General features: G+C 42.3%; 1 protein-coding gene across 1 annotated transcript in view; it reads left to right on the top strand.

Annotated features, from left to right (window-relative positions):
* The window catches only part of SOX5 (SRY-box transcription factor 5), a 583,674-nt gene that overhangs the window by 288,855 nt on the left and 280,473 nt on the right, over positions 1–14,346 (top strand). Inside the window, exon 4 of the mRNA XM_038741985.1 lies at positions 6,034–6,120. Coding sequence (XP_038597913.1) covers positions 6,034–6,120 — 87 coding nt within the window. The remainder of the gene's footprint in view (positions 1–6,033; positions 6,121–14,346) is intronic.

The raw sequence follows: 14,346 nt of genomic DNA on the forward strand, positions 1-14,346 counted from the left end.
GACATGAACATCACAGACAATGGTTCCCAGTGGATACTACCGAATAGCTAATTGAAACCTGTTAAAGCATATCTGGAGGTAGAGCAGAGTGGGTTTCTGTTTTCCAAAGAGAATTTCAGGAGCGGGGAATATTCAATAGATCACCATAATCCACTGTACACCACCAGCCTAGTGCTGGGCCTTCAAATTCTCTTCAATTTGGCTAATATTCATATTCACGTGATAATGAACAGATTCACTGCTGCTATTGCGCTTTTGCCAGCGTGGCTCAGTGGAAAGAGCCCGGGCTTTGGAGTCAGAGGTCAGGGGTTCAAATCCCGGCTCTGCCAATTGTCAGCTGTGTGACTTCGGGCAAGTCATTTAACTTCTCTGGGCCTCAGTTCCCTCATCTGTAAAATGGGGATTAATAATAATGATGGTATTTATTAAGCACTTACTATGTGCAAAGCACTGTTCTAAGATTAAGACTGTGAGCCCCACGTGGGACAACCTGATCACCTTGTATCCACCCCAGCACTTAGAATCAATCAATCAATCAATCAATTGTATTTATTGAGCGCTTACTGTGTGCAGAGCACTGTACTAAGCGCTTGGGAAGTACAAGTTGGCAACATATAGTACAAGTTGGCAACATATTAGACTTAGACAACAACTTAAAACAGTGGTTTGCACATAGTAAGAGCTTAACAAATACCATTATTATTATTATATTATTATTATTATTATTATCTCTCTAATCAGGAATTCCCTGCTGGAGCTGTCACGGTTCTAGGAGAAATTCCTTTACTGAAAACTGACTATAAAAGATTCTCAAACTCACTTTTTGCAGTTCTCCAGTAATTGCCAGTAGAATCAGGTTGCAAATGTAGCACTTCGTAATAACAGTAATAATAATAGTATTTCATTCATTCAATCATATTTACTGAGCACTTACTGTGTGCAGAGAACTGTACTAAGCACTCGGGAGAGTAAAATAGAACAATAAACAGACACATTTCCTGCCCACAGTGAGTTTACAATCTAAAGGATGAGCTTATGGTCTAGAGGACTATTTCTTAAAGCGCTTAATTATGAGCCAGGCGTTGTACTAAGTGCTAGGACAAATACAAGCGAATTGGGTTGGATACAGTTCCTGTCCCACAAGGAGCTCATAGTCTTAATCCCCATTTGACAGATGAGGAAACTGAGGCCAGTGAATTTAAGTGACTTGCCCTTTGTTCTGACGACTTGACACCTGACCACATGTTCTGTTTTGTTGTCTGTCTCCCACTTCTAGACTGTGAGCCCGTTGTTGGGTAGGGACTGTCTCTATATGTTGCAAACTTGTACTTTCCAAGCGCTTAGTACAGTGCTCTGCAACAGTAAACACCCAATAAATACGATTGAATGAATGAATGAATGAATGAATGAATGAATGAATGAATAATGTCCCTCTCCCCCTCTAGAATATAAGCCTGTTATAAGCGTGGCCTAGTGACAAGAGCACAGGCTTGGGAGTCAGAGGATGTGGGTTCTAATCCCGCTCCATCACTTGTCTGCTGTGTGACCTTGGGCAAGTCACTTCACTTCTCTGGGCCTCAGTTACCTGGAGATTAAGACTGTGAGCCCCACATGGGACAACCTAATTACCTTGTTATCTACCCCAGTACTTAGAACAGTGCTCTGCATATGGTAAGCTCTTAAAAAATACGATAATTATCCAGTACTTAGAACAGTGCTTGGCACATAGTAAGCGCTTAACAAATACCAAAATTATTATAAACTGTAAACTACTTCATCCCGGCTTCCAGTCTCCCAGCACTTGTGGCCCTATCTGCAATTTATTTATTTCTATTAACATCTGTCTTCCCCCTCTAGACTGTAAGCTCATTGTAGGGAGGGAATGTGTCTACCAACACTTTTGTACTGTTCTCTCCCAAGCACTTAGACTATTGATCTGCACACAGTAATTGCTCAATAAATATGAACGACTGAATGAACGCATGTACATAATTGATGTCAGGTTGAGGGTGGGATGACTGAGCCCCCTTCTCCCAAACTGAGCCCCCTCCTTCCTCTCCCCCTCCTCCCCCTCCTCATCCCCCGCCTTACCTCCTTCCTCTCCCCACAGCACCTGTATTTACATATATATGTTTGCACATATTTATTACCCTATTTATTTATTTATTTTACTTGTACACATTTATTCTATTTATTTTACTTTGTTAATATGTCTTGTTTTGTTGTCTGTCTCCCCCTTCTAGACTGTGAGCCCGCTGTTGGGTAGGGACCGTCTCTACATGTTGCCAACTTGTACTTCCCAAGTGCTTAGTACAGTGCTCTGCACACAGTAAGCGCTCAATAAATACGATTGAATGAATGAATGAATGAATGAATGAATGAATGAATGAATGAATGAATGAATTGCCCAAAGGGTACAGATCCAAATGCATAAAGGGCCTAGAAGGGAGAGGGTGGCATTATCAGGATCCCTGTCTTCAAGGAATTTACAGCCTGGCAGGGGAGACGGATACTGAAATAAATTATGTGCAGGGGGAAGCATCTCAGGTTAAAAAATAATAATGATCATTATTATTATTATTGTATTTGTTAAGTGCTTACTATGTGCCAGGCACTGTACTAAGCACTTGGAGAAGCAGTGTGGCTTAGTGGAAGAAGTGCGGGCTTAGGAGTCAGAGGTCATGGGTTCTAATCCCAGCTCCGCCACTTGTCTGCTTTGGGACTTTGGGCAAGTTGCTTAACTTCTCTCTGTCTCAGTTACCTCATATGCAAAATGGGGATTAAGACTGTTAGCCCCATGTGGGACAACCTGATTACCTTGTATCTCCCCCAGTGCTTAGAACAGTGCTTGGCACATAGTAAGCACTTAACAAATATCAAAATTATGATTGTACTCTCCCAAGACCCTAGTATAGTGCTCTGCATACAGTAAGCACTCAATAAATAGGATTGACTGACTGACTGATCACAAAAGGCCTGCTGGGGCAGATGTGATTTCAGAAGGCCTTGGCACCAGAGAGTTGCAGTTAGCCACACTTGAAGAGAAGCAGTGTGGCCCAGTGGAAAGAGCACAGGCTTTGGAGTCAGATGTTATGGGTTCGATTCCCGGCTTCCACATGTCTGCTGTGTGACCTTGGGCAAGTCACTTAACTTCTCTGAGCCTCAGTTCCCTCATCTATAAAATGGGGATTGACTGTGAGCCCCACTTGGGACAACCTGATCACCTTGTATCCCCCCCAGCACTTCAAACAGTGCTTTGCACATAGTAAGCACTTAACAAATGCCATCATTATTATTATTATTATTATTATTAGTGAAGGGTGAGGGAATTCCAGGCAAAGGATGTGGTGGTGAATGCAAACATGCAGATTTGAGATTTTACCCTTCCCCAGATCCCCCTCCTGAGAGAATGACTCATTTTCCCCCTAGACCTTTTGACAAGGAAGAACCTGGCCATGAAGTGAAGCAGCGTGGCTCAGTGAAAAGAGCCCGAACTTTGGAGTCAGAGGTCATGGGTTCAAATCCCGGCTCTGCCACCTATCAGCTGTGTGACCTTGGGCAAGTCACTTCACTTCTCTGTGCCTCAGTTCCCTCATCTGGAAAATGGGGATTAAGACTGTGAGCCCCATGTGGGACAACTTGATTGCCTTGTATCTTCTCCAGTGCTTAGAACAGTGCTTGGCACATAGTAAGCGCTTAACAAATACCAAAATTATTATTATGAGGGAAGGGGAACAGGCACTGAATAGCCATTTTACAGTTGAGGAAACTGAGGCCCAGAGAGGCTAAGTGACTTGCCCAGGGCCACACAGCAGGAAAGTGATGGAGCAGAGGTTAGAACCCAGGTCCTCTAACTCTCAGGCCCTGGCTCTTTCCATTAGGTCACGCTGGAAGAAAACTAGCTACTGCCCCTTTAACTCTGCAACTTTGGACAGAGCACTTCTGTGTCTTTATGAGCACACTACAGTGAATATTTTGTCTAGCTGCAGGGGAAAAGCTTTGTCATGAACTTTGCAGACAATAGACTTTAAAGTAAAATGGTCTGCTTTTGGTGCCTGAAGGCTCTAGGAGCTATTGTTAGTTCACAATGGGTTTCTATTGCTGGATTCCAAGCTTAACCAAGGTTTGTTAGCTTTTAATGACTGACCATCCCTCTTGCAAATACTACATTGGTTGTGGCCTGTTTACACTTTACTCAAGAATTTTTTTTTTTTTTTTGAGTGCTGGAAAAAAGAAAAAGCAGTGTTTATTTGACCTACTCGGGTTTGAAAAAAATGTTTTCCCTCACAAAGGGTTTACTGGGAAAGTTCAAACTTTGGAAGTTGTGTGGAAAAAGGGTTTAAAGTGCATTCCGAGCTCTGTGGCCATGAATTGGTGAACAGAATCATTGATTGCTCCGAAAAATCATTCACCTAGCTGATTGTTATTGCCTTATTATGTGTACTTTGCCATTTAAAGCTTTCTATGGAAGCAGAATAATGGTCATTTCAAGAAAAGGTAGAAAGCTATCTTATTCAACATGCAAATAGCAGAAAATTAGTCAGTGTGCCTTTTTAGTTCAGACGTGGAAACAGAGGAAGCTCTGTATTATTTAGCCAAATATGCTCACCTATACATTTGCATTTGTTCTACCTTTTCATTCTCCCGTAGAAACACAGAAAATACATACCAACTTAGCAGTTGTTCATTTTCTCACTTCCCAGAAATTCTTTAACATTCAAGCGGCAGGGCGAAGGCCCAGGTTTTGTTGCTTTTTCCAGGAAAATTTCCCTGCTTTCCCATGGAAAGCTCGACACAGACATCATGACACTAATCGCTGACAGCTTTCAATTGGGGAATCCAAAAGGATAGGCAAACAAGAGAATGCACTTCACTGTGGAGAAAATTAACCAGTTTCTAATAATCTTAGGGTCTCTAAGCTGAAAGGTCCCTTTGATAAGGTAACACGTACTCCCTTTATGTTCCTGGTAGGGGGTAAACAAATGCCTGAAGAAACATAAATACACATAAACACAAATATGGAGAATGGCAGTGTATGTCTTAGATCCAGATAATAAGGGTGGGTATTGTTATTGAGATGGCACATACTGGGATACTTATCTTTTAATACACTCCATTTTCCAACTGAATGCAGTGCTAATCGTAGGATTGAAAGCCATTGTGTACCCGTCTAAAGGCTGACAAGAATATACAATTACACTGTTGGTGTGGAGTTTAATGTTCTCGGAATTTTATTAGCGTTTATATTTACTTAGACGTTAAAATCCGGGACCAAAAGCGAGGTCACAACCCAGGCCTGGAAAGGAGACGCACAGTCCAACCACGAGAAATAAAACGTGTAACTGAAATTGACCTTACAGGCCATACTTTATTTTATTTTATTTTTTTACTCCCCTTTCAATCCCCCCCACTAAACGTGTGCTATACTTCAGGTCGAATACCCCAGCTAGGGAAGGTATTCCTTCCTGAATATCACCATCTTTCAGAAGCTCCTCTCCTACCAACTTTTCAGAAAAAGGATGTATTTACAAAGTACGTGTTCCTGGCCAATCTTTCGACAGCGGGCTTACCACCGAATGATGTTTAAACACACATTATAAAGTGGATGTAATTGTAAACACACAGAGGGATATAATTACATGTAGCAGATTTAAGAGCTAATTTTTTGCTTTTTTTTAACCCTCCATTTGATCAACATAATTATTTTTTTTGACTGCAGAAGAACACCCTGAAATGACAGACATCCATTAGAGCAGAAACTTGTTCACTAAATTGAGAAACAATAAACCACAGGTTTATGTGGCTCCATTGTCACAGAGAATTAGCCGGGCTTTGTTCTGCAAAGAGGGAAAAGCTAATGATTTTGAAACAGCAGGTGACAAAATGCAATTTCATTTTTCCTCCCCTTTCATCAGTTTGTTGATGAAGTAGGGGTGGTCTGATTTTTAACAGATAGACACTTAATGAGCTGTGTTGGAGAGACAAGTCATGTTGATTTGCTTACTTTTTTTTTTCCTCTCTCTTTTCACTTAGAAACCTCCAGTATTGAGAAGCTCTTATCAAAGGATTGGAAAGACAAGCTTCTTGCCATGGGAACGGGAAACTTTGGAGAAATAAAAGGTAACAAATTCACTTGGATCCAAGGGGGGGGGTGGCGGCAAAGATAAACTATGTGCTCAAAGGGTATCCATTTATTCTTTCTACCATCTTTTCTTCCTATCAGTCAATCTATTAATCAGTGGTATTTATTGAGCACTTACTGTGGGCAGAGCACTGTACTGTTTGGGAGATACAGCAGACATGGTAGACATGGTAACTGCCCACAAGGAGATTCCCAGTGGTATTTGTTTGCTCATTTTATCCTGTACAGTGTGAGTAGAAAGTGATTTAGTAGAAAGAGCACTGCTCTGGGAATCAGGTGACCCGATTTCTTTTCCCTTTTTATTTCATCATCAATCGTATTTATTGAGCGCTTACTGTGTGCAGAGCACTGTACTAAGTGCTTGGGAAGTACAAATTGGCAACATATAGAGACAGTCCCTACCCAACAGTGGGCTCACAGTGGGCTCACAGTCTATGTATTTAACTTTTATGGGGGGGTGTATGGTCTTTGTTATGCAGTAGTATAGGCCAGAAACTACTGTACCAAGTGGTGGGATAGTTATGAGATTGTCATTCATTCAATGGTATTTATTGAGCTTACTGTGTGCTTGGGAGAGTCAATATAAAACCAAATAGACACATTCCCTGCCCATAAGGAGATCACTATCAAGAGGTAGTACAGAGTCCCTGTCCCACATGGGGCTCACAGTCTTAATCCTCATTTTCCAAAGGAGGGAACTGAGGCCCAGAGAAGTGAAAAAGCTTGCCCAAGGTCACACAGCAGACAATTGGCACAACAGGGGTTCATTCATTCATTCATTCATTCGTATTTATTGGGCACTTACCGTGTGCAGAGCACTACACAAAACACTTGGGAAAGTACAATACAACAATAAACAGTGAAGTTCCCTCCCCAAAATAGGCTTGCAGTGTAGAGGCAGCAGACAGTCTATAGGCAGTGTAGAAGCAGTTCAGAGAAGCAGCGTGACTTAGTGGAAAGAGCCCGGGCTTGGGAGTCAGAGGTCATGGGTTCTAATCCCAGCTCCACCACTAGTCTGCTGTGTGACCTTGGGCGAACCACTTGATTTCTCTCTGCCTCATTCATTCATTCATTCATTCAATCGTATTTATTGAGCACCTACTGTGCGCAGAGCACTGGACTAAGCGCTTGGGAAGTACAAGTTGGCAACCTATAGAGACAGTCCCTACCCAACAGCGGGCTCACAGTCTAGAAGGGGGAGACAGAGAACAAAACCAAACATATTAACAAAATAGAATAGATATGTACAAGTAAAATAAATAAATAAACAAATAGAGTAATAAATATGTACAAACATATATACATACATACAGGTGCTGTGGGGAGGGGAAGGAGATAAGGCGGGAGATGTGGAGGGTGGGGAGGGGGAGGAGGGGATGGGGAGCGCCTCAGTTCCCTTAAGTGCTTGCTATGTGCTGAGCACTGTTCTAAACACTGGGGTAGATACAATGTAATCAGGTTGTCCCACATGGGGCTCACAGTCTTCGTTCCCATTTTACAGATGAGGTCACTGAGGCACAGAGAAGTCAAGTGACTTGCCCAAAGTCACACAGGTGGAATTGCGGAGTGGCGGAGTTGGGATTAGAATCCATGACATCTGACTCCCAAGCCTATTTATTTATTTTACTTGTACATATCTATTCTATTTATTTAGATTTTGTTAGTATGTTTGGTTTTGTTCTCTGTCTCCCCCTTTTAGACTGTGAGCCCACTGTTGGGTAGGGACTGTCTCTATATGTTGCCAACTTGTACTTCCCAAGCGCTTAGTACAGTGCCCTGCACACAGTAAGCGCTCAATAAATACGATTGATTGATTGATTGATTCCCTCATCTGTAAAACGGGGATGAAGACTGTGAATCCCACCTGTAAAATGGGAATGAAGACTGTGAATCCCACGTGGGACAACCTGATTACCTTGTATCCACCCCACCATTTAGAACAGTGCTCGGCATTTAGCAAGTGCTTAACAAATACCATTATTATTATTATTATTTTTATTATTATAAGATGCGAAGAGATAGACATCCATACAAATAAATAAAATGACAGATATGAACATAAGTGGTGTGGGGCTAGGAGGGGGGAAGATGAAAGGGAGCAAATCAGGGTGACTCAGAAAGATGTGGGACATGAGGAACTTCAGACCCCCAGGCACTGGCTCTCACCACTAGGCCACACTGCTACTATTTCTGCTGCTGAGGCCCTGCTATTAGCTTTGGATCAGGAAATTAGCTTTGAAGATTCCTGATCTTATCCTGATCTTAAGGATGTATTTTACTTGTACATATCTATTCTATTTATTTTATTTTGTTAGTATGTTTGGTTTTGTTCTCTGTCTCCCCCTTTTAGACTGTGAGCCCACTGTTGGGTAGGGACTGTCTCTAGATGTTGCCAACTTGTACTTCCCAAGTGCTTAGTACAGTGCTCTGCACACAGTAAGCACTCAATAAATACGATTGATTGATTGATTGATTGATTGATCCAAGGGCAATGTAGAGCATTCTGGGCAGTGAACAAGCCCAGAAGGCATCCTACACAATAGTCAGTCAGCAGCTTGGCTTAGTAGAAAGAGCCTGGACTTGGGAGTCAGAGGTCAGGAGTTCTAATCCCGGCTCTGCCACTTGTCAATTGTGTGACCTTGAGCAAGTCACTTACTGCTCTGTGCCTTAGTTACCTCATCTGTAAAATGGGGATTAAAACTGCAAGCCCAATGTGGGACAATCTGATTACCTTGTATCAACCCTAGCACTTAGAACAGCTCTTTGCACATAGTAAATGCTTAACAAATGCCATTATTATTATTATTATTATTATTATTATTATTATTATTATTATTATTATTATTCTACCCCAGTGCTTAGAACAATGCTTGGCACATAGAGCTTCACAAATACCAACATTATTATCATTAATTGTCATTATTATTGAGCACTTACAGTGTAGAACACTGTACTAAGTGCTCAGAGAGTACAATATAACAATAAACAGTCACATTCCCTGCCTTCAGTGAGCTTACAGTCTAGAGGGGGAGATACACATTAATAGAAATCAATCAAGGGTGGTCTCCCCTTCACAGGGAAGACTACTGATGGCTGACTACTGGGTTTCTATGCTTCCATGGAACATTGGGCTTGCTCTGTGGTCCCTCTGTGAGCATTTGCGTGGCTCAGTAGAAAGAGCCCGGGCTTTGGAGTCAGAGTTCATGGGTTCAAATCCCGGCTCCGCCAATTGTCAGCTGTGTGACTTTGGGCAAGTCACTTAACTTCTCTGTGCCTCAGTTACCTCATCTGTAAAATAGGGATTGATTGTGAGCCCCCCGTGGAACAACCTGATCACCTTGTAAACTCCCCAGCGCTTAGAACGGTGCTTTGCACATAGTAAGCGCTTAATAAATGTCATTGTTATTATTATTTGAAAATGGTTCCCTGTTCTCTCGTTGAGTGATGGGCTCTGGTGGGAATACGACCGTCAACGGCCAGAGAGTAGACTGAGAAGGGCGAGCCACTAATACTAGAATCAACTCCTCCACACAGTTCCAAGCTTCATTTGTCCTTCCCAGCGCTTAGAACAAGGTCCGGTATGTCCTTGACGAGTACCATAAGTAGTACTTTTCATTGGGAAACCCCATCCAACCTTCATAATTGAGTTGGGAGTTAGTTTAAGACCAATTGACAAAATTATGTTGATAAGGTGATTTTTGTTTAAATTGAACACTGTAGAGAAATACATAATCTGGGTTGCAAACCAAATGTTTTCCATAAAACAGACAGAATAAATGTGCACCGTGGTGATTGCTCCTTTCGGTCGATGTTCTGGGTTCCTTCCTCCTGCTGGGACTGAATTAATTCAAGGGGCAGCCCAATTAATGATAATACTAATAATAATGATAATAACTGTGGTACTTGTATGAGAAGCAGTGTGGCTCTCTGGAAAGAGCCCGGGCTTTGGAGTCAGAGGTCATGGGTTCAAATCCCGGCTCTGCCACTTGTCAGCTGTGCGACTTGGGGCGAGTCACTTAACTCCTCTGTGCATCATTTCCCTCACCTGTAAAATGGGGATGAAGACTGTGAGCCCCCCGTGGGACATCCTGATCACCTTGTAACCTCCCCAGTGCTTAGAACAGTACTTTGCACATAGTAAGCGCTTAATAAATGCTATCGTTATTATTATTATTATTGTCTAGAATAGCTCAGAAAGTCAGTCCATCAGTCTGTCGTATTTATTGAGTGCTTATTGTGAGCAGAGCACCGTACTAAGCACTTGAGAGAGTCTCGTTTAACAATATAACAGACACATTCCCTAATTGCAGCAAGCTTACAGTCTAGAGAAGAGGAGACAAACATAATATGAATAAATATATGACAGATAGGTACATAAGTGGTGTGGGGTCCCGTCAGAAAAGAACAAAAAGGAGCAAGTCGGGTGACACAGAAGGGAGTGGGAGAAAAGGAAAGGTGTGTGTGTGTGGGAGAGCTTATTCTGGGAAGGCCTCTTGGAGGAGGTGGGCCTTCAGTAAGGTTTTGAAGCGGGGGAGAGTCATTGTCTAATTTGAGGAGGGAGGATGTTTCAGGCCAGAGGCTGGGGTTGAATGAAGTGAGCAAGTCAGGGTGATGCAGAAGATAGTGGAAGAAAAGGAAAATAACCCACAGACGGAATTCAGCAAATTACCAAATCAATCAATCAATCAATCAATCACTCAATCGTATTTATTGAGCGCTTACTGTGTGCAGAGCACTGTACTAAACGCTTGGGAAGTCCAAGTTGGCAACATGTAGAGACGGTCCCTACCCAACAGTGGGCTCACAGCCTAAAAGGGAGAGACAGAGAACAAAACCAAACATACTAACAAAATTAAATAAATAGAATAGATATGTACAAGTACCAGAGATACACCATCAGATTCTGGTGAATTTCTCTCAAAATCTGGAGAAATAACCAAATGAAGTCACTTTTATGAAGATAGATAAAAATTTACTCCGTGCAATGGGGATCCAGTGGAATTCCCTCTTTTCTTTATTTCAAAACATCTGATTTGTGTTTCCTCCTCAGCACTGAGCGTTACCTCAAATGACTTCAAGGCAGGCAAGGCTGTGAGCCCCAATCTGATTGATTTTTATCTGTCCCTGCTCTAAGAACAATGCTTATCACATAGTAAGTGCTTACCAAGTACCATGCTCATTATTATTATTAATTTCCAAGGTGAACGTGGTATGTACCTCATCATCATCATCAATCATATTTATTGAGCGCTTACTATGTGCAGAGCACTGTACTAAGCGCTTGGGAAGTACAAATTACCTCTAAATTTACCTCTAAAGAAATAAGCAGTATGGTGTAGTGGATAAAGCTGAGCCTGGTAGTAAAAAGTTCATGGGTTCTAATCCTGGCTCCACAACTCAGTGCTTTGCACATAGTAAGTGCTTAACAAATGCCATCACTATTGTTATTATTATTATTATTGTTATTGTTATTATTATTATTATTATTATTATTGTCTGCTGTGTGACTTTGGGCAAGACACTTAACTTGTCTGTGCCTCAGTTACCTCATCTGTAAGAAAACAGGGATCAAAAGGGATTAAGAAGCAGCGTGGCTCAGTGGAAAGATCCCAGGCTTTGGAGTCAGAGGTCATGGGTTCAAATCCTGGCTCCGCCGATTGTCAGCTGTGTGACTTTGGGCAAGTCACTGAACTTCTCTGTGCCTCAGTTACCTCATCTGTAAAATTGGGATGAAGACTGTGAGCCCCCTGTGGGACAACCCGATCACCTTGTAACCTCCCCAGTGCTTAGAACAGTGCTTTGCACATAGTAAGTGCTTAATAAATGCTATTATTATCATTATTATTATTATTATTATTGTTGTTATTGTTATTATAAAGCCCAATCTGGGACAGGGCCTGTGTCCAACCTGATTAACTTGTATCTATCCCGGGACTTAGAACAGTTCTTGGCACATAGTAAGCACTTAACCAGTACCATAAACCTCTTTTCTAATAGCAATAATAATAATAACAATAATGATAATAATTATGGCGAGTGGTAAGCACTCACTAGGTGTCAAGCAGTATTTCTAAGGACTGAGGTAGAAATAATAAAATCAGTTGAGACATAGTCTCTGTTCCACCTGGAGCTCAAAGTCTGCTGGGAGAGAGAACAGGTATTAAGACTAGGTTTTACAGGTGAGGAAACTGAGGCAGAGAAAAGTCAACTGCCTTTCCTGAGGTTACCCAGCAGGCAGTCAATAAAGTTAGGATTAGCACGCAGTGTTCTGAATCCTAGTCTTATGAAAAATAAAAATACACACTCTGGAATCCTAATTAGTGTCAAATGAATAATATAAAATTATGCATTAAATGTATGCTGTGGGGACGTATACGTGTGTGTCTAAACTGTACGTGAACGGAAGCATGTCTATTATATATACTGTACTTTTGCCAAATCTATACTCAAGAGGAGCAGTGTGGCCTATCGTTTAGAAGCCAAGCGTGGGAGTCAGAAAGATCTGGGTTTAATCGTGGCTGTGCTACTTGTCTGCTGTGTGGCCTTGGCCAAATCACTTCACTTCTCTGTGCCTCAGTTACCTAATCTGTAAAGTGAGGATTAAGACCGTGACCCCCATGTGGGACAGGGACTGTGTCCAACCTGATTAACTTCTATCTACCCTAGTGCTCAAGTACACTTAAGAGAAGCAGCGTGGCTCACTGGAAAGAGCCCGGGCTTTGGAGTCAGAGGTCATGGGTTCCAATCCCGGCTCCGCCAATTGTCAGCTGTGTGACTTTGGGCAAGTCACTTAACTTCTCTGGGCCTCAGTTACCTCGTCTGTAAAATGGGGATGAAGACTGTGAGACCCCGTGGGACAACAGAGGAGCAGCGTGGCTCAGTGGAGAAGAGCCCGGGCTTTGGAGTCAGAGGTCATGGGTTCGAATCCTGGCTCGGCCGCATGTCTGCTGTGTGACCTTGGGCAGGTCACTTAACTTCTCTGAGCCTCAGTTACCTCATCTGTAAAATGGGGATTAAGACTGTGAGCCCCATGTGGGACAAATTGATCACCTTGTATCCACCCCCAGCACTTAGAACAGTGCTCTGCACATAGTAAGTGCTTAACAAATGCCATTATTACAACCTGGTCACCTTGAATGAATGAATGAATGAATGAATGAATGGAGAACAGGCCTGAGAGTCAGAAGGACCAGAGCTCTAATTCTGGCTCCGCCACATGTCTACTGTGTGACCTTGAGCAAGTCATTTCACTTCTCCATGCCTCAGTTACCTCATGGAAGCAGTGTGGCTCAGTGGAAAGAGCACGGGCTTTGGAGTCAGAGTTCATGGGTTTGAATCCCAGCTCAACCAATTGGCCGCTGTGTGACTTTGGGCAGGTCACTTAACTTCTCTGTGCCTCAGTTCCCTCATCTGTAAAATGGGGATTAAGACTGTGAGGCCCCGTGGGACAACCTGATCACCTTGTAACCTCCCCAGCGCTTAGAACAGTGCTTTGCACATAGTAAGTGCTTAATAAATGCCATTATTATTATTACTATTATTATTATTATTATTACTATTATTATTATTATTATTATTACAGTGCTTTGCACATAGTAAGCGCTTAATAAATGTTGTTATTATTATTATTATTATTATTATTATTATTATTATTATTATTACAGTGTCTGGCACATAGTAAGCACCTAACAAACACCATTTAAAATAAAACGGTCCTTTGAACAACTGGAGCAGCCTCTCAGATTCAGCCACAACTAGTGCAGACCTGGCTTGCTGTTGATTAGCTGTGAGTAGAGAAAAAAGGATTCAAAGTCCACGAGATTCAAACGGACCTAAAGAAAACATCTTTAGGGGGTGGAAGTCACGTTCTGAGGTTTGGATACATTGACCGATCCATTTAGGTGTTTTTAATTTTACGTGGCAGCCGTTTTCTTTAAACTGAGTGGGCCTCATTAACTCTTTAGGCCCTAAAGTTTAGAACGATCCTCCTCGGGGGAACTTCCTCCCTTGTCAAGCCCTCCCCTCCCCGCCACAGGGATTCTCTTTTGGAAGGAATGAAGGCCCTGTGAAGGCTACAGAGCTGTGAAGACTTTCTTTCCCAAAACCCTGTGATGTCCTTCGGTTAGGGGGGCCATCATTTGTTCCTTTCCTCGCTTCCCTTCACAAGTCCCACTTAAAAGTAGCAGCCGCAGCGATGGGCCACT

The sequence above is a fragment of the Tachyglossus aculeatus genome, chromosome 2, assembly GCF_015852505.1.
Source record: "Tachyglossus aculeatus isolate mTacAcu1 chromosome 2, mTacAcu1.pri, whole genome shotgun sequence".
NCBI classification, from domain to species: Eukaryota; Metazoa; Chordata; class Mammalia; order Monotremata; family Tachyglossidae; genus Tachyglossus; species Tachyglossus aculeatus.